Source organism: Anas acuta, chromosome 2 (assembly GCF_963932015.1).
Source record: "Anas acuta chromosome 2, bAnaAcu1.1, whole genome shotgun sequence".
In the NCBI taxonomy this organism is placed as follows: domain Eukaryota; kingdom Metazoa; phylum Chordata; class Aves; order Anseriformes; family Anatidae; genus Anas; species Anas acuta.
In genome coordinates, this window is record NC_088980.1 from 67,367,759 (window position 1) to 67,388,392 (window position 20,634).

At 37.5% G+C, this 20,634-nt stretch overlaps 1 protein-coding gene and 1 long non-coding RNA gene across 15 annotated transcripts in view; one reads left to right on the forward strand and one right to left on the reverse strand.

Annotated features, from left to right (window-relative positions):
- LOC137850541 (transmembrane protein 170B) overlaps positions 1 to 20,634 on the reverse strand; it is a 79,898-nt gene that overhangs the window by 15,719 nt on the left and 43,545 nt on the right. For 3 of the 12 annotated variants that reach the window (XR_011092603.1, XR_011092596.1, XR_011092597.1), the window contains one exon: positions 7,166 to 7,269. The exons of 1 other annotated variant lie outside the window; for it this stretch is intronic. Coding sequence is in view for 1 of the 11 variants with exons in the window: in XM_068670728.1 (XP_068526829.1) it covers positions 18,284 to 18,414 (131 nt within the window). In the remaining 10 variants the exon portion in view is untranslated. Of the gene's footprint in view, positions 1 to 6,743; positions 7,270 to 16,103; positions 18,415 to 19,499; positions 19,540 to 20,445; positions 20,571 to 20,634 lie in introns of those variants that run through there. 8 more of the 12 variants (XR_011092595.1, XR_011092594.1, XR_011092599.1 and 5 more) reach the window with 7 other exon arrangements.
- On the forward strand, positions 7,269 to 13,644 carry LOC137850543 (uncharacterized). Of its 3 annotated transcripts, none has more exons than XR_011092607.1 (3): positions 7,269 to 7,437; positions 11,345 to 12,727; positions 13,226 to 13,644. It is a non-coding gene; the product is annotated as an uncharacterized lncRNA (long non-coding RNA). The 3 variants fall into 3 exon arrangements; XR_011092606.1 differs by having other exon boundaries at positions 11,345 to 12,716; XR_011092605.1 differs by lacking the exon at positions 13,226 to 13,644 and having other exon boundaries at positions 11,345 to 12,794.

Genomic DNA, 20,634 nt, shown 5'->3' on the forward strand with positions numbered 1-20,634 from the left:
CCTTGGGAGGTTGTAATTGCTCCAAAATCTTTTTTAGAACTTAACCAAATAGATAGGTGGCCCAGTAAACCCTTGGGGTAAAATTGTCCACCTATATTGTTGCTTCCGCCCCCATTTCAGGGTCTTTCCAGTCGGAGGTGAATATACATGTATGTTTGCTCTCAGGGCCTGAGAGCACTCCATTAATAACACTGTTATTCCAGTCTAACAATTTACTATTTGAATGCCCAATTTAATCATCAAATCCCTTCTCAACAAGTTAGTCCCTGCCTTGGGTACATACAATAATTACCCAGTGATCATTTTATCCCCTGGTCTCAGCTTGGTATCCCCCAAAAGTGGCACTGTTATCCCAGCCCCTTCTACCCCCATCACTTTTTAGGGTTTCATTAGTTAATTTAATCCCTGATACTTTACAAGTCAGTAATGACCTAGCTGCTCCCCAGTGTATTGGGTTTGATGGCAAGGTTCAGGGGCTGTGAGTGGGGGGGGTAGGAAACTGCAGTGGCAGCCCCTGTGAGGAAAAAAAAAAAAAAAAAAAAAAAAACAGAAGCCTCCCCGTGGCACATAAGGGACAATTTCATCTGGCCCTAAAGGGGCCCACTGTTGCCCAGAGCCAAGCCATGAGCAATACAGGCCGTGCCTCTGTGAGAGCACATCCACAAAAACAAACAAACAAACAAACAAACAAAAACCTGCTGCTCAACAGCAGTTGGGAGAGCGAGAAACCCCCCCCGCAGGCACCAAAGTCAGTGCAGAAGGAGGGGGAGGAGGCGCTCCAGGCGCTGGAGCCGAAGCCCCCCTGCGGCCGCTGGAGAGGCTCCTGGTGGAGCAGGCTGTTCCCCCCCACCGTCCCCCTCCCCGATGCTTGGGAAACTGACCAAACACCACAGCAAATATGCAAATATACCAAAACTTCTAGACTGTTACTTAGATAATGCCTACATCCCCTTTCCCTGCTCATTCAACTTCAAACAGCTCTGTTAAATACTACATGCCACACCTTTAACCCCTTCAGCAACCCTTTTAACACTTCCTTTATCTTTCTCCAGCCTGTACTTTAATACCAGCACCAAAGGCTCAGTCAGGGTCCAACTTAATTCCATACTTTTTCCCTCCAAGATAAACAACATATCAATATAGCATATTTCATCCCATTTTCCTTCTTCCCTCCTTCTTCCACTCCACATATTCCTATTCGAAGTGGCCAGCCTGGCCACACTTAAAACATCTTATCAAAGCCTGTCCCTGCTAGGACTCAGGCCACAACACAGGCAGCCTTCTTTGCCTGCCATTCCTTCATCTCTCTTCCTCTCCTTTCCATCCTGGCCCTGACTCTCCCTGAAGATTTTCTTCCTCTTTCTCCAACCCTCTGCCTCACTACCCGCTGCACTGTCAATACCATTAGTTTCGCTCTTTTTTTTTTTTTCCTTCTTATCTCCCCTTCGGACACACACCTCCCAGGCCTCCCGCAGGAGGGTCCCCCAGTGACTGTTCACTACATCCCCCCACCTTCTGAATCATTTTCTGCGTATTTTGCCAGGCTTTAATCACACAATGAACTTTCAAGAGCCCTTGGGTTACTGGGTCCTCAGGTCTTATCCCCAAGTACTTTCTCATTCTGACCCCAAGTCTCTCATATGATTTCTGTGTTGCACACTATTATTATTCCAGCCAGGATTGGCAAGTGGGTATTTCTGCCCTGCCGGTATTACCCCTGGTCCTGGAGGATGAGCTCTTTCCCATTCTTGTATAGCAGCTCTCCTCCTGATCATTCCCATTTCTTTCCCTGTAAACAACATACTTATAGACATAATTCCCTCCCCCAAGAGTATAAATCAGGTCGTAGGAACTGGTCTAATTGTTCAACTAGGCTGTCGGGGTCCTCAAATAAAGACTTCCTCTCCTTCTTAAAAGTCCTAACCTCTCTGCTGGTAAGGAGGGGGGGGTAGTTCACCTAAGAGGATACACAGTTAGTGTTAATACTGTTAGTATCAGGGAAGGCAAAATTCTCAGTATATCTTCTACCTTGTTCTAATTCTTGCCGGAGCCTAGGGTACGATACTTTTTTAGGGACAGTGTTAATTACAGTCCCTGTCTCCCTTCCTGGAGTGGCTGCTGCTGCCACCAGTTCAATATTAAGATTATAGGGAGCATAACTTGGCTCCTTCTCTGAAAAAGGAATCTTCTTGTTTACACATAAATTTAAAGCCTGAATTTTCATCAGACCCGTATTTTGGCCAAAATACTGCTGTTTCCTTAATTGGTTCTTTTGTCCAGACTGATACACAATATTTAACCTTTTTTTTTTTTAATTATTTTTCTTTTACAATCCCTCTAATTTTGGGATTATGTTTCCAATCTCTTATAATTCTTCAGGAAGAACTATTAGTAGGCACTCCCCCAGGGATATCTCCCTGTCCCCTGGAACTCATATCTTCCCATTTTTCCTAACCCTCGCCCGTATGTGCTACAGAAATTTCCCTTCTGCAGTGTACCACACACCAACGTACTGAAAAATGGGGGTGTACCGCCAAGCACTTCCCTGTGCCAGCGTTACCGCACACCTATGAGTTTACCAGATTCCCTGGAACTCGTACTTCCCATCTTTCCTAACCCTCGTCAGTATGTGCTACAGAATTTTCCCTTCTGCAGTGTACCACACACCAACGTACTGAAAGATGGGGGTGTACCGCCAAGCACTTCCCCGTGCCAGCGTTACCGCACACCTGAGTTTACCAGATTCCCTGGTGTACTTCCAAGCACTTCCCCGTGCAAGGATTACCGTACACCAGATTCCCCTGGTGTAGTGCCAGCACTTCCCCGTGCAAGGGCTTACCATACACCAGATACCCGACCCCCAAGGCAATACTTAATATTTCTTACCTTGGTCTGTGCACAGAGTTACCGGATCGATTCTTAAAAACCCGGAGTGCCTACCTTCTTCCTTTCCCCACTACTTCACGGATCCTGCCTCTTTAACCAGTCTCGGGCCCTCTGTCAGCTTTCCGCAGAACCGCCACCGTCGATGCACAGGACCGCTGAAATCAGCGGGGCATGCCTTCCTGCTGCTGCGGCGGTGGAGCTCCCCAGTAGGTGACTGGATCCCGGACGAGCCCCCAAATTGTGAGAAACACTCTGTAGCCAATAACTTAGGCTCAGGCGAGGATCTCAGTGAAGTAGTAATTTATTCGCGATTGCAATGGCGGGCGCCCCACAAGCAGGAGAGAGCGCCTCTACTAGTTCCAAAACACAGTTTATATACCTTTTGATGGCAGGACCCTCCCCTGTTTCCCCACTGAGTGGGTAATCCAGGTTCACAATCTATCTGATGCTTCACAAACAATGCATGGCCTTCAGTTGCCGGCCTGTTAAATTTCAAATTTCTTTTGACGTTTTTACTGTTTGAAGTGGTAATGTTTCTTCACTTATCTGACTTGACTTGACACCGTGATTTTCACCTAATTGTCCTAAGGAGACTGGTTGTCTGCATTTTACTAGGTCGCCTGCTAAACTTTCTTATCACTGTAAGCATATCTCAGTACCACATTCCCTCCTTCTAAACAATGTAACTCTGCAAAAACAACATTTCTATTCCCACAGCTTGAAGAAAAAAATGAATGAGCAGGGACAGGGACACTGATTGCCTCATGAAGATACAGGTTTGGCCAAACTCAGCAAGCTGAAAGGAAGCTCAAGCTGCTGAAAGGAAGCTGAGAGAAGCAGACCCACACACACAACTGCTTCTAAGCAGTTGAGAACTATTTTCACAAAACAAAAATTTGGAAAAATAGATCTCTGGAGGAAAAAAAAAAAAAAGAATTGTATTGTCAGGGTGAAAGACATGGTGATCCAAAGGGTCTTTTTTATCTCTAATTACCTCATCTGGACATGCCCAAAAACTTCTAGGGAGGAACGTGTGTTAACACTTACATGAGGACATGGGTCCCTGGGGATATGAATGCATAATTACTCCAGGAAAGATCATCTAACTAGTCAGGAATGCAGAGTTACTGTACACAGAGCCAGGATTAGTCCAGTTGGGTATTTATTGTTTTGTTTTTAAATTACCATCAGCAGTTTCCCAGTGTGATCGAGGTGATTGATATCAGCTAGTTTTATCTTCGTAATTACCAATGGACCTCACAAGTTCAGATCAACTTTTTTTTTTTTTTTTTAATTGTTTCATTACTATATAGAAGTTCATTTTAGAAAGGAATTGCAATATGTTTTGGATATTCTCTTCACGGAGTATGCTTGTCCCCACCTACCTCCCCCCGCTCAAAAAAAATAATAAATCAATGGCTGTGGTAATAATTAGGGCAGACTGAACTCCTATTGTTAATATTACTTAAAAATCAAGTAGTATGAAAATATTTATATGCTTTCTTCTGAAAAGCTTTTAGTATAAATTTTTTGGAAAAATATTTTGATTTTTGCTTAATTCTCAAATAATAAACTTTTTTTTAATATCAAAATTGTTACCAGAAGTTTTCAGCAACATTATATTTAAGCTTTTTGCTTACAGTTTTCTACTTAAACAAGCACAAAAATGTCATGGCATTAAAAGCAAACTTCAAATCACATCCATTAAGCGCTTCCTGAGAGGGAAAAGGGAATTACTGACAATTTATTGTTTTATTTTCAATAATAAGAAAGTAGAACTGCTTTGTTTGAATAGTACGTTCTGGGTACCTGTCAGAGCAACCATTACCAAGTACTAAAGTGTTGATAGTTGACCGTTAGATACAGCCTTCCTATCTTAAGAGTTTATTATCAGCATAAACCTACATGGTTAAACTAAAAACAGAGGATTAACATAAAAGTCAGCATGTGAGGATACAACCATGTCCAATTGTATGCAAACTACACTGCTGCCTTTTAGTACCTGAAGCGAAGACCTAGTAATAATATGAGTAACAGTTTAAAAGTAATGCTGGGAGCCCTCCAGTTCTTAAAACAGGGAAAGGTTTTGCAGTTTAAAAGTCTTTCCCACCCCCAAAACTGGCCACCAGCATCAAGGTGCCATTTAGCTGTAAAACTTGCAGAGACAGAGGACTGAAAAAATACATAACTGAGTATGTAAGCCTCTGGCTCTTGGTATAGGCAGTGTCAGTGTTGAAGTTAAATAGCTGAAAAAAAAAATATGGTTTGGAATTTAGACATTACATAAATTTAGACAATATCTACAGCCTTTCCCTCATCCACTAAGAGTATCACCTTGTCATAGAAATTTTGTTCTACTTTTTCAAGCAGGACTGTATGGTTAGTTTGGAATGACAGCTTAATGAATGCAAGATGAAAATAAATGTTTTTTTTTTTTTTTTCTGTGCTAATTATAAAAACTCTCCTGGGTGAAAAATTACAGTTTGTACACTTTTTCTGAGGTGCTTAGGAATATAAGAGTTTTTCCTAACAGCATAACTTTCAGAGGGTCACTCCTCTATGCAGAGATAGTGTGAACCTGTTTCTAAACATGTAATGCAGCTTTACCCATGTCCTCAATTAAAATAAAGAACACGTATTAAAAAACACCTATTCTGTGTTAACACCAGTGATAGGACCCGCAGGAGTGGTGTTAAGCTGAGGCAGGGGAAGTTTAGGCTGGACATCAGGAAGAGGTTCTTCACCGAGAAGGTGGTTGCACACTGGAACAGGCTCCCCAGGGACGTAGTCACTGCACCAAGCCTGTCTGAATTTAAGAAGCGATTGGACTGTGCACTTAGTCACATGCTCTAAACTTTTGGGTAGACCTGTGTGGTGCCACGAGTTGGACTTGATGATCGTTATGGGTCCCTTCCAACTTGGGATATTCTATGATTCTGTGATTTCAAAGACAGGAACAAAACCATCTCTGCTTTTCCTGAGATGACTGTCAGTATATATGTGTATGCATCATTGAAACTTTGTAGACTACAGTGCTGTTTTCCCATGCCAGACACCACTGTGCACCTTTCTGAACAGCAGGCATTTTTTCAATAGCAACTTAATGGCTACTAAGGGAAAGTAGAAGGTCAGTCTCTAAGACAGGATCCCAAAAGGACAGGAATTGAACTAGCAATGAGACACCATGCAGTGTGGTCTCCAGGGAAGTAGTTCACGTATGAGATAAACCTGCAAATAAAATATTCCTAGGCAACTGCGATAACAATGTGTCACATCCCTGAGGACTCAAAACAAAAGCTGCAAGAGTCCCTGCAAAGCGATGCTCCTTTAGACATCTGTGGTCTCAAGGAATATGAAAGATTTTTGCAAGTTTTGTTACTTCTTTCAATTTTTTGAAAATAAAACAGGCAAGTTAGGGATTTTGAGAGGGACTAACCGAACCCTAAAGTAAATGATAGCAGAAAGTAGCTGTAAGATTCTTTAACTGGTTAAAAACAAAATACGCAGAAAACATTCATGCTTTCACAGTGTATTGAAAATAATGTAAATGACAAAATAAGGAGGTGGCAAACAAGTTGTTTTGCTGTATATTACAAATAACTACTTCTCTGGATGTAGTGTTAACCACCAGCTGCAAAGATTAAACCCATCTCTTCAAATTGGGCTTCTTACCCTTTTCATTTAGGCACTGTATTGCCTTTTGTAGATAAGTAGTCCCTTTACTGTTGCTGATAAATTGAGTACAAGACAGCCCAAGATACTTCTTTTAATTATTATTATTATTTGCCATTGTTCAGTGACTAGTCTGTGCAAACAGATCATGAAATGGCTGCAGCAAGTATTTATTTGTTGTTAATTATTTATTTGTTAATTATTTATTCTGGCTCACTGGCCAAGTACCCTGCAGGAGAGGAGGGGGAAGGAACAGGAGACCAAAACAAACCACCTTTACGAGTATGATAGACAAAATTCTAGCATTCATGTACAAAATACGGGTTGCAGCATGAGATTTAACAGAAGCACAGCCCATAGTGCCCTTCTGGGAACTGAGGAAAGGAAGAACATTGCAGAATTCTTAATTACATTGCGCTTCTGATTGCACTTGTGTGTTGAGAGACTATTACTAATGAGGAATTATGACTTCACTCCAGCTTGTACTACCTTAGTAAGTATGCATATGAGACAGTGCATGCCTAGAGCAGTTTTGTACCTGTATACCTCAGCTGACTACAGTAATGAAAGAAATACATCCCATATTCTTACTTAATATTATACTCACTGTAACAAGCAAGTTACAGAATGACAGAAGAACCAGATAGGAATAGAGACCAGTGCAGGTAAATTACAGCCTTCCTGCAGTGCTGCTGCAATAGCCACAACAACCTGTGAATGACAAGACAATAGAGTGACACTTATTAGTTAATCGAAAGTACTGAGAAGCAAGCTACTCATAAAGCTGTTCTAAAGCTTAGATCAGCCTTTTAGGGCCCTGTGCTGTTTACAAAAGAGCAGAGACTATGCAAGCACTGCGGAGATTTTAGAGTATTTACCGCCAGGGAAAGGAACAAAACTAACATCCAATTCACTTTTAGCAGGGCTCTTCTACACAATGTTCTAGATGCAAATGCTATGACCTTCCAAACCCATCCTCCCAATGGTGCATGCTCTAAGGGTCTTGAGACTTCCATAAACTCTCAGCCATCACTTTCGTGTAACAGTACAAGCCGAGCAATCCGACCATGCCCCTATTAAATTGCATGTTTGTGAAACCGACCCTGGAAAGAAAAGTTTCCTGACAATTACAGAAGAGTAGCTGAAAAGATCAGATGATATAACCTGTTTTTTACCCATCTATTATTCAGATGAAGTAATAGGGCAAACAGCATTACAGTCACTAATACACTAATAGTTTCACAAAGGTGCAGCACCATCTCCGTGGTTTTGCTTTTTTTTTTCCTCCATGGGGCTATTATATATTCAGTCCTAAATACTTAATTTAGGTGTAGAGTGAAATCAGTAGCTTGAATCTTTATTAGCCAAGGGAGACCAATGTCAAACACTTTTAGGAAGATTTGCAGAAGCGAAGCCTGAGGAAGCCTTACACTAGGCGGCATCTTGCAGACTTTTAGGTTAAAATTCCTAATAGCCACTTTACCCAACAGCAAAGATACTCTTTGAAGACTCAAATATATGTGTTCATAGTTGGATGAGGCTCACTGTTTCACTAACTCTGAGACTTCACTAGCAGAGACCATCCCCTTATCTCATGTGGACTTCCAAAGTTAGGGGCAACAATCTCTTGATCAGCTATACTTGCGTATTTTCATCTAGATTACAGTGCTGATCAGTACTGGGTTTTCAGAGGGGTCACACTGGACTGCTTGGTTTCAGAAGGAAGATGGCTATCAGTACTCATTCCTCTTGCACTTTCAGAATTAAGTCTGACTTTTAGGTAAGGACTTGTTTTACAATCAGATTAAAGGTTTGTTGTTTTTCTTGAATGAGAGTTATTTATTTGAAATTCACAGCTCCACAAGTCTCAAGTTCAAAACTGGAAAGGCTTGAACACAGAAGCGTTAAAAGATTCATTGACTAAGTTAGCGTTTTGACAGCAGAAACAACAGCCCATCATGCAATTTAATAAATGTTTGCTTTACCCTTTTTGTTTAATTACTGGAGTAATTAATCTCACCTTTACAGTTTATTTGAAGTACCTTTCAGACACATGATCCACGCTACATTGTATGTGCTCAGAGGCCCCTCAAAGAGGAACACATTCAACTATTGCACTACAAGCTTACTGAAAAGTCACCTCTCAGACTTATGGTAAAAAACAGAATATTACTGTTATTAGTAGTAAAAAATTACAACAGGGGCCCACCATTTAGTTTTTCAACTGGAATTTTCAACAGGGTATCTTGATGTTTACAGTTGAGATGTAGCAGATTTTTCACTACTCAATTAGTTGGATGACTTCAGTTATCAGAGGCACTCTGAAGACTGAAAAGTTAAGTTTAATCTGGTTAGAAAAAAAATTAAAACCAGAAAACTGGAAGTCTTTTAATATTAACCTACTTGAAATCTGTACTCAGGTGCTGACAAAGTTAAACTGTCTTACTGATTCAAAAAATGGAGTTCACATTGAATTGCTAGTGACCTCCAAAGACCTCCTTCCAACTTCCCAAAGTGATCACCCAGGCTGGAAAATATAAAGTAGTAAAATTTATCAAGTTCAAGGCATGCTGTGAACTGAATCGTTCGAAATGAAAACAAGCAGCTCAGCCCTGGGCATAATAATTATGTACTTGCTTAGACACAAATGCAAGTATGTTTTATAAATGCTTGCACTAGGAATTTCAGGCATTTTCCTCTTCCGCTATAACTACTGGTGCAGTTGAAGTGTGGAAGCTTCTCCATGGGAGATAACATCCTGCAAAAAGAGTCAACCTGCAAAATTGGTCCTGCAAACATTTCGAGGGAAATCGATAGGTTTCTCTCACCATTTACTCCAATGTTATTTTGACTGATCTGTTTGCTTACAAGACTGATCTTCCTAAGGCAGGTAAGTCAGTCAGAACCATTAGTTGATCTGGATCTTCTCTGTCAGCAAAGAAACTACCCTGACAAACACAAGGTTACTCCTTTGCACAGGTTAAAACGCAAGACCCTGTCTTGGTACTAAAGTGTTTTTTCCTCAAGTGTCTTCTATTTGAGATAGAACTCTTCTGGAGGAAGAATGAAGGAGTGAGCTACACACGTTTATAACACAAAAAACAAACAAAAACATGTTTACTTCTAGATTTTTTTCCACCAAATGGGCTATTTAACATTACACAAAATAATCACTACTTATACCTACACAGTGACTGAGAAAAAGGATAACATTAAAGAGGGTGTTCTGTACCGTTATAGGATGTAATAACTAACTTACAGGTGATTAGGTTTATTCTACTTCCACATGCTATAGCTAGGGAGAGGAAAACACTTGGTACATCAGTTACTCTGGTAAACACATCTAGCCAAAGATGTCAATCTGGTCAAGTTGGCTGCAAAAGACTCAGGAATGGTGGAATTTGCCTTTTTTGTGCATCTTCAAAGAACATTTTGACAGATGCTCAACAGGAGAAGGAAAGGGTTATAGTGGTAACTTGATAAATTTGCAGAGAACTGGCCAGTAGTATATCCACAAGACTGACAAATGAGAATTTGCAACTTGTTCACATTCTAATACCTCCAAAATCTCCACTTCTGAAATATTTCATATTTAAAAGCAAGGGAATCTGACCAAGTAGAATGCCTAAGGGGACCTCACTTTCCAAATCACATAATGAAATTGGTCTTCTTCTCCAGAAGAATTTCCATTCTTGTGTCTCCACCCTCTGCAAGAAAGGCTTGTCTTGAAAGCAACATTATCTTAAAAATAATAAAAACAACAACAACAAAAAGAAACACTACCTTAAGCTATAGCAACCTTTTAATACTCTCCTTGGCTCTTCACAAGAAATTAGCTGTTGTAATGCAGTCTGTAAAAGCAGTAATTTCAGTCTGCACAGAAAAAAAAATTACCAGCAAACATTCTCTGATTGACTTAATGTAAAGCAAATAAAAACGTATCTTATTTAAGACAGGCATTACAAAGTTTACATTATAACTTGTCAAAATGGCTTTTCCAAGAAGTAGTAATTAATACACTTACAGTGAATTAAGCTTCCTTAAAAATGAAATGCATGTGACAGAAACAAGAACAAACAGCATCATTATGCTTCAGCTGGTCTACAAAATTAACTGATGCAAGTGTTTTCGCCTATGTTGACTCAGTATATTTTTTCCCAAATAGTATTAAATTGCTAGCTGACAATCTGATGAACTACAAAAAAAAATCTGCTTTTTTTTTTTGGTCACCACTTCTAAATTATGCATATCCACTTGCATAAACAAATCCTTATTACAGTCACAGAAGCGGGTGCTCAGATTCTGTTCTACCTAGCGTTTTACATACATTTTATTTACTCCAGCATTTTTTCCCCCCATATGCTAAAATTTAACCAGCAGATGCAGAGGCTGGAAGTATTAAGACCATGGAGGAAGAGAGGAGAAATTAAAGTCTTACTCACACCACATTATTCTTGTGCCAACATAGGTCCCACTAAGGGTTTTCTTATATCTATGAAGCATTTATGAAGCAGAACTAAGATGCTTGCAGGAACACACCGTTACAGTCTACAGGAATATGCATCACTCAAGTATTAATTTTAGCTTTATTTTATATATACATTGGTACATTTAAATTGGGTTCACAGAGTATAAAACTTTTGTTACCAGGGTGTGATGGATGTACCCAACTCCTCAACCCAACTAGTGGTTGTTTGGTCCAGTCTCTGAAGGAAGTAGAGGCCTAGACCCTGACTGGGCCATTCACTTCTTTAATTCCAACCTGTTCTTCAAAACACCCCCATAGGAAGAGGTGACATGGCATGCTTTGGATGTGCAGGAGCTCGGAAAGCAGAACATCGATCATGCAATTAACACATGGACTAACACATGAGCCCATTTTCCATGGGCTAAATGGATACTAATTTTGCCTTCTTCATTTTTAAAGACTTTCAGACTCCCATTTCTGACCCCTCCTTATTTGCGCAGCCAGATTGGGATGGTCATAACAGTGTCTGTATTTGTAAAACTTACAGTTCAGCTCTTGCAGTCCTTGGTATAGGTGTCAAATACTTTATCTATTTTACAATTAGAAAAAGGCTAACTATCATAAGTGGATTCCATAAATATTTCTAAGGAATTATTTGCTCTTCTATATATTGCCACAGTCAAAAGTTTAGTTACATAAACACCCGGTTATCCTCTGAAAACAACAAAAATGTTAAGAACTTTTGAAACTGCATTATCTGTATATAAGTTGAGCACATTTTCAATGAGTGGAACCCTTCAACCAAGTTATCAACGTATTTTAAAAGACTTGAGATTTTTAGCTCTGATAGCTTCAACAGTATACCTTATGATGATGGATAATCTGGAAACAGATTGTACAATGGTGATATTAAGTAACTTTTAAATTTAAAAGTTAGATTTCAAATAAAAATAAATGTCATTTTTAAAATGATCATCCATTTATTCTTTCAAAATTTCCCTTTTTCACTTGGCCTTAACACTTCCTTTACAATTCACAAAAGAAACACAAAAGGAAGTATTATCCATTCCTTTTAACCACTAGTAAATCTTAGTAGTATTCATGAAGTAACTTCATGAAGTAACTTCTAAAAGTCTTCAGTGGCTACAATGAACAACCAGAAGCATGGGAAGAAAAAAAAAAAAAAGTGTTCCTGAAAGGAAAAGCTTCTCTACATCATTTACTAGACTTCAGAGTAAAATTGTACATCACTGCAGACTTGAGACACCTTGGTCATTACATTTGAACTTAATGCACAAACTGTTTTCAAGTATAACTTCAGGCACAAGTCAGAGGAAACAGCTTGTTATCAGCACACAATCTTTCTTTCAAGTATCAAACGGTATGTACTCAGATTAAAGTTTACCTTCTATGACAACTTTTTTTTTTTTTTTTAAATCAAAGTATGTGCAGTCAAGTACACAGTGATACCTAGCCGAAGACTTCCTTGCTGTAACAGAGTACAATACTTCTCCCTGAATTGATAGGCTACAAAAATTGACTTTTAATCCACTACATTTTTTTCAGCTGTGTTAAATTCACCTGTACACAAAGAACACTATCTTTCTGAAGCAACAGCTGAGGATTTAAACTGCCATTTCCATTTTGGGCTGCTTCCAGTCTAGACATTAAAAAAGAAAATATTCAAGAGGTATTTTGCCTGTATGTATTTATGCATATATATGTTAAATTCTGGTGACAGTTCAAATAAAGTTATGTTCTAGCCTTTTGTGTGTGTGTGTGTGTGTGTGCACATTGTATTTTTCAAATTTTTTGTTTGTTTTTGAATTTCAAATTGGAATTTTTCCAGTTGTTGATCTTGGCAGCATACCTTATAGTATGGTATATATGCTAGTAAAGTCAGCAATTTTTGACAAATATTGCTGGCACAAACAGCTTACATCCTGTCCTCTGCCTATGACTTCTGGCAACATGAACTTTTAAGTCAGGAGATTTAAAAGCATGATCTAAAAATGACTCAGCTGACTCTGGTGCAGACATCAGAGCTTGATAGATCAGCTTTAAAACATACAGCTAAGCCACGACCAGCAGTAAAGAAAATGGATTTTGATAAATCTGGATTGTCGAGTTGATTTACTTAATCTGAAATGAAGCACATCTTCATAAGCCAATTATACTTAAAATGTTTATTTCTTCTAGGTAACACAATCAGTTATGAGAAAGGAGTTATGAGAACGAGCCAAGATTTACTTCACCTACCTAAGTGCCTCATCATTAATTTCATCTGCCAGAGCTATGAGTCTCACAAATAAAAAGACACTTCACAAAAGCAGTAGGCAAGCTGATAAGAAAACTTCTATCATGCTGGCTTCATGGAAGCACTGAGAATGTTTCATGTTAGCTGTTATTTTCAGACATACCAGACTCCAACCTCTTGTGAAAGCTGGTGGAACATGCTATTTCTTTTCAACTGCTAACATACTAAGAGACATTAAACACGGAAGGAATGAACACAGACAAAGTGAGCATCTTTTGCATGTTTTGCTGATTTATGACCACCAGCTACAGTAGTTATTGCTCCAAAGATTGTGTCCTGCCCTCCCCCCCCCCCCCCAACACCCACACCCACAAAAAAAACCCACAAAAATAGTAAAAGGTGTTTTATTTGGAAGTTGAATTCAAAAAACTGTTTAAGATAGAAGCTCGGCATGCCCTGAATTGCTCAAAAGTGGATTTCTTACCCAGTCTCTCTCCTGCCAATTCAATTAGCTTCTGTTTTGCACAGGCAACTAGTGATTGGGTAGGGTAGAGTGGGCTACTGGCTCAGGTGTTGTTTTTATTCCAGTACCCACAGGACTTCCATTCTTTTACTCCTCAAAGCTATTAGTCACCCAAGACTAAGCAAATACACAACTGTGGACTCTGCATGTTCATTAGCATGCTGAATAACAAGTTTGTGTGATGAACATCCCAAACCGCTTCCCAGTCCCTCTGACAAGAGGATAGAAGTAACAAAAAAGTTTACCTGGAGTCTTACATTATTTCAGTGACTTTTTAAAATTTCCATGGACGCAAGTATGAACTGTATGTAAAACTCTCAAACCACCAAATCACTAAAAATAACCTATTATACTGTTTCTCATGCTTGTGGTACCACAGGCACAAATCAAGAGAGAAGTAAAAATTAACCAAACAATTTCTGTAAAAAACAAAAATTACTCAAAGCAGTTTACTGGTTTTCACTTGTAATAATGGACGCAGAAGAACATGGGAAAGTGCTTAATCTCTACGAAACAATTCATTCCTCATAGTTGCATTTATTTCTCTCATATATATGTAGCATTCCATTATAATTTAAAATGAAATTCTCAATTTTGTTTTTATCTCAAAGTGCTTGGTATACGGTTGCAATTTTCATCCTATTGACCAGTCTTTGCATTTTCCCCATAGCTGATATACAAACGATTAAAAGGTATATTTCCAGAAAGAGAAAAGTAACTAAAAATAATCTCATCACATTCACAATTGTTCTTCTAGAACCTTGTTAAGATTCATACTTCTTTTTGGTCTAAACTGATTCATCCACACTCAATTACATCTAGGAATACTGTGTCTGAAGAAATTTATTCCATGGAAATAGACATATATGATTTTGAATGGACATATACAAAACCATGTGACTCAGTAAGACAATGAAAGATGAAAGAAAGGCATTATTAGCATCTGCTTAGTAAATGAAATACATAAAACAGAAAACAATGAGAACCATTCTTACAGGTATTAGAGTTTTGACTCCAGCTTCCTCTCCAATGGCATTACGTATCTATCCTTCAACACAATTCAAATAGATATAAACTGTAACCAAAATAAATATCGGCATTCCTTCTTCAGTATCGTTTCCTTCAGAATAGTAAAAACACTGTACTTCAAAAAGAGAAAGCTACAAGTAATAAAATCAGGAATCCTGTCTTTGGTCCACACTGATTATTCAAAACTGGTTAAGTTATTGGTTTCTTTAAGAAACTGAACAGCAAACCTCAAATTACACCATTAGTCACAGCACACAGATTACTTTCTTAAACTTGTAACTACTGATAAATAAAAAAATAGCTATTTGGAAGATTTTCTGAAAACAAGATTTTTGGTTACATCAGTAAGTCAGAATTGTGTGGAACATACAAATCTTTAACAATAGCAGCTTTTAACAAAGCAACAGAAGCATTTTCACATGAAACAGTATATTCAGTATTCCTGCTTCCTCCAAAGATTTAAGCTGCGTTGATGTATTTGTTCTCTACTATAAATTAATAATTAACAATGCACAGAACGTGCTTAGTGATACGATGCAGAAACATACAGAGCTATTTAAAAGATAGCTCTAAAAGATTCTGGGTAGACATCTGCACAATGCTTTATTGTCCAAAGCAAAGCAGAGTACCATCCGTGCCATTCACGCACAAGATACTTCTGTAGCCTAGTAATGATGAAAAAAACCCATAGGTTATCCTAAGCTATTTTCTTTTTCTTGGGCAAGTTATTTCTATTGTTACTTTCTGTAAAGGACAGAATAGTCCTCCAAAACATAATTCATACATGTATTTATATAAATAGCATATATACACATGCTGTGCTTTGAATAGAGCACCTTTTACAAGTTTAACAATGCCGTTCCTAAGGATGTGGAATGAAGCCTCCAAGTTTCAGAGACGTAAGGCCACTTGCATTTGTTTTCTCTACTGGAATTTTTATCTATTAAGTTCATGCCATGATCAATGAACATTTCTTAGACAAACTAGTCATCCGTATTTATTCCTCACGAGACACAGTTAAAAACTTTGTCTGTTACACCAGCTAGGCACTACATTAACTGCCTATTTGTTGTTGCTAAACAATGTCATATAAAGCAGAGATAAATAAGCACCTAACCACTTTAAAAGCGATTACAATGAATCTACACAATAAAAAATATTTGGAGGAAGGTTATTCAACATTATCCAACACCTGCAAAGATACCCCATCAACGGAGGAAGGTTAGAATGGCAAAAAAAATCATTAGCACTACAATTAAAATGAAGAATGAAGTTCATCAATAAAATTTTATTAGTTACATAAATCTCTTAAGTTAGCAGTGGTCTGATAAGAGTAAGTTAGTGAAATAAAGCAAGCCTTTGAACACTGATAGCATAAAACCCATGTAATAAGAATCAAGATGCTCAATGTAATTTGGAAACTGGGAACAAGATACAGGATGAGGTAAAGCCATGAGACATTTTAAATTACTGAATTCAATGCTTTGTGAGAGGGTTGTTATTGATCCAGACAAGTATTTCTAAGTTGTCAAACATAAACACTTTAAAGTCAGTTATTCAATATGCCTCATCCAACAAAGTTGATTCATAATACCTAAAAAAGAACAACAATGAAGAGATAGCAACTTTTAAAAATCTTCTCCCCTAAAAATGTGTTACAAGGCACATTAGGAGAAATATCATTATTTTATTATTCCATTTGAATTAAATACCTGAAACCAGTTCTCATATTGTAAGACAATGGGGAGAAGTTTAAAATGCATTTTGACAGATGCAATAACTCAATTGCCTATTAAAGTGCTATGATTGTTATTCCAAAAAGTATCAGCAGAAAGTAAAAGCAAAATAATAAAGCCGTGAAAAGTGAGTTTTGAAATCAAAGTAAGGAAAATATAGGTATTCCTATAATACAGCATTTTAAAGTGATTCAAAGCTAGAAGTGTAACACTGAGAAGGTTTATAAACCTGCATTTTACATTGTTCCCTTCATAGCCTGTAGCTTCGTACATTTTCAAAAAAATGAAAATACTTTGAAAAAAATATTAGCATCCTTAGCACTTTAAAAAGAAAGAACAGTTTATGTGGAAGAAAAATAACAGCAAGCAGGTTAATTCATTATACTGTTTTGTAGCGCTAAGTGATAAAGCTGGATTGTAAGTTGTATTTTAACCCTATTTTAGCTGTACAGCAGTGCCAGTGACTTCAACAGCTCTGAAAGTCTTTTTTGACATTTTAACAGCAAAAACTTTGGGCAATTTATTCTTGTCAGTATTAATAGTCAACTGCTGAAAAGCATTCAGTTAAATAAATATGTAAAAGATGTCTTATTCCTCATACAGAACTTTGTGCCCTTTAAGTTTTGCTCTTCGTAAATAACATTAAAATTTCTATTCACTCCAAACATTCACACTTAAGACATCTCACGTGTACAACACTACTGTTCCCTTTAAACTAGAAATGCACAAACTCTACAGAAAGCTATGTATTTGAAAGTTTCAGGTATATCTTAACCTTTCCAAGGATACAAAGTATTCAGAAACAAGGTAGTAAATACACTAGTGCTGCCCCACTTCCAAACTTCCAAAGTAAGATAACTGTTTTATTAAGCAACCTTAATATTTTTGTTCAATAGAAGACTTGTTTTTTGTTTTTTTTTTTTAAAAACCCTTTCCATCTTCATCATAGGTATACTTTCAAAGTCTGTATTACATTTCTCTGTTCCTTAAAGAGTATATGTAGGGTTAATAGTCCTATCAGTACTTAAAGGGAGCTTACTTGCAGTAAGTAGCTTTTCTAAGGTTTTCAGAGGGGCCGGTAACCATCGGATTTACATCAGGACTAGTAAAATCGTAGTTCTTAAGTGGTAGACAGATGTTGATGGGATTTAAGTTGGACCTAACTGTTGTTTTTAATGCTGAATAAGAATGTTCAGCATTCAAAGAGATTACGTTAGTACAAAGGTCAGTTATCTTACTACTCCCCCTTAAGTTAAACGCAGTGTATATCCACAGTGTTCTTCTATATCTACAATTTCAATAAAGCTTACCCAACCAACAGTTAAGAACTGAACTCCAAGTTTGGCACATACAGCAATTTTCAGGAGTGTCCCTTTGTTTTTATTAAAACACTGATAAGAACAATGATCCTATCACCAAGCATTAGCCTGACTGGCAGCTACTCAAAGTGCTTTATCTCAACTTTGCACACAGGGATCGCACCTTGCCTACAACTGAGGCACATAAGGCACAGTGCAGAAGTACAAGAGTTCAGACACTAGAGGACAGTCTGTTCATTCGACTGAACCTCCAGATTTGTAGTGCAGGTTCCACATCGCTTCCTTTCTCTTGCACTAGCATTCAAGTTCATAAGCTGCTGAATCCACTTCCAGGAAGCTTCTCTTCAGATCACAGATTTCTTTAGGCTAGTTGAAATTCTTTTTACATAAGCCTCAGAGCGTTGCAAGAATCCTTGAAAATGAGATAATTAGTGTCAGTACTGTCTGTCCAACACCAAAGACAAGAGCTTCTAAGGGAGCCATATTCTTTCCTGCTACTCTGTAAATTCCAGCTACTGCAGCACCTAAGAATCACAGGAAAAACAACCATCAAATTACAGATGTAAACCCAAGGCTGAAATATATGCAATTTACTGTGTTTATGCATCAGCTATTCCTAGAATATTACCAAACACTGTATTACTTCATGGCATTATGCAATTATTTAGCCTTGCTTGACTTTTTTATAGTTTTATGAAAAGCCTTCAGGGATGATTTTCCTAATTGAATCAGATTAACTTTCACAACACAAGCTTGATTTGAAAAAAAGTGAATCTTGCCATTTCCTTTTAGGTGTTTTCAAATTTAATATTTTTTTCTTCAGATTAGCCTTCTGCTAATTTGAAAAATTAGCAAAAAAAACATTCAAGTTTGGTTTAATTGTGCTTGCATAAGCAGGGAGAAGACAACAGTAAGATTGCTGGAGTCTACAAAACAACTAAAAATTTCCATCAGCTTCATTTAACATTTCAGTTAAATAACAAGTCAAACTGAGTCTGCTTAAATTTTATTTAAACTATTAATCCAATAATAATTGTTCAGAAAATCAAGCAAAACATGAAAAACGATCAAGTCTTATATTGTCATCCACGAATGTGTATGGGAAGAAATCTCTACAGGTAATTAGATTGACTTATACAAAATTAAGACATTTTTCTTGTAGATGTGCGCAGATTCCCATTTGTATAACATTGCATGATCAAGATAAGCCAGCAACAAAATACTGCATTGTAAACAAAGCCAGTTGCTCCTCCCTTCCACTGTCTTTTACATGCTGAATTTATCATATGCATATAAAGAGCAAAAGTCACACAGCAAGCAAATAGTTGTGCTGACTTGAAACAAATGCCTGAGAAAGGTGCTCTTTGCTACCAGTCAAAAATACCAGGCTAATGATGAAGAACATTTTCTTCTCAAATGATGTCTGAGCATAAAGACACCAAAATGTTCATCCAAAAAAAAGTCTTGTATACAGCTGTCTGTGGATAAAAATTTTACATAATCCATACCTCAGAAGTTCACTTAGAATAAAGCTTTTTTTAAAAAAAAAAATATATTTTTTTTGTTTGTTTTTTGGAACTAGTATTTGTTGTAGACTTGTTTCCCTTACCTAAGGGATCACTGAATTTGCCGTCCTTTGAGGTTTTGGTCTTTAGGAAAAAAAACAAAAACTTAATTCTGAAATAATTATAGGACTTTTTGTACAAGATGTCTGAGAACCCAATTAACTACAATTAAATGATTCTAGAAAACAGAAAGATGCTTTTGCAAGCTCTAAGAAAACTGAAAAGCCACCACAATTTTTGAAATAAATACCAAGAGTTAAAAATACGGAATTTCCTTGGTTTTGCTCAGTCATTAATATGAATAGTCTGTTGAAGTGATCAAAATCCAGGTGTTTTTTTTTTTTTTTTAAAAACAAACAAACAAACAAAAAAAAACAAACACTTCTCAAACACTGTAGGAAAAGAATTCACCAGTAATTGTTTCTTTACCAAAAAAACACCTTAAAATATATTTTGTTAGAAACTTCACCACAAGGCTAGCTTTACGATATTTCACTCAGCCACCTTGCATAAGCTTTTCCATTTGTTCCTCTAAGATTGACTGTCAAAAACTGAAAGAGATCCTTGAGCCTGAGCCCAGTACCGACATTAAAATTAGTTGGGTGATTGAACTCTCAAACTGAATTCAAATGGCTACAATTTATTAACTAGTAGCATCAAATTATGGTATCCCAATAATAGACTTGTTTTGCTTAAGAAAACATTGAGATATTTTGAAAAACATCAATAATGAAAACATTAAAAGTGTTATAGCTTGATAATTATATATTTATTGAATAACTGTGTGTAATACAACCTGTAATGCATAACCCAGCACAATTGGTACAGAGCCAGAGTATACTACAAGAAGTTGCTATTGAGGAAATGAGAATATCACCAAAAGAGCGAGGGAGGAGGAAGAACAGACCCTTTGGGATAAGAGGCAGCTGAAATCGTTACCTCAAACTGCCTAACATATCTATTCCTGGGGTTATTTTTGACAGTACTCACCACTATTTGCTCAGTTTGTTGTCTTTTCTCAAAAACCCATGAAGTTTGAAAGCTCTATCATGAGCAAAATTGAACTTGCATCATTTAACAGCCCATATTGCCTTCAACACAAATGATGCAGAGAACTGGAAATACAAATGGAAATCAGATATTTGAATTTCTCTGGATTTGGCCTATCCAGAAGGCTAA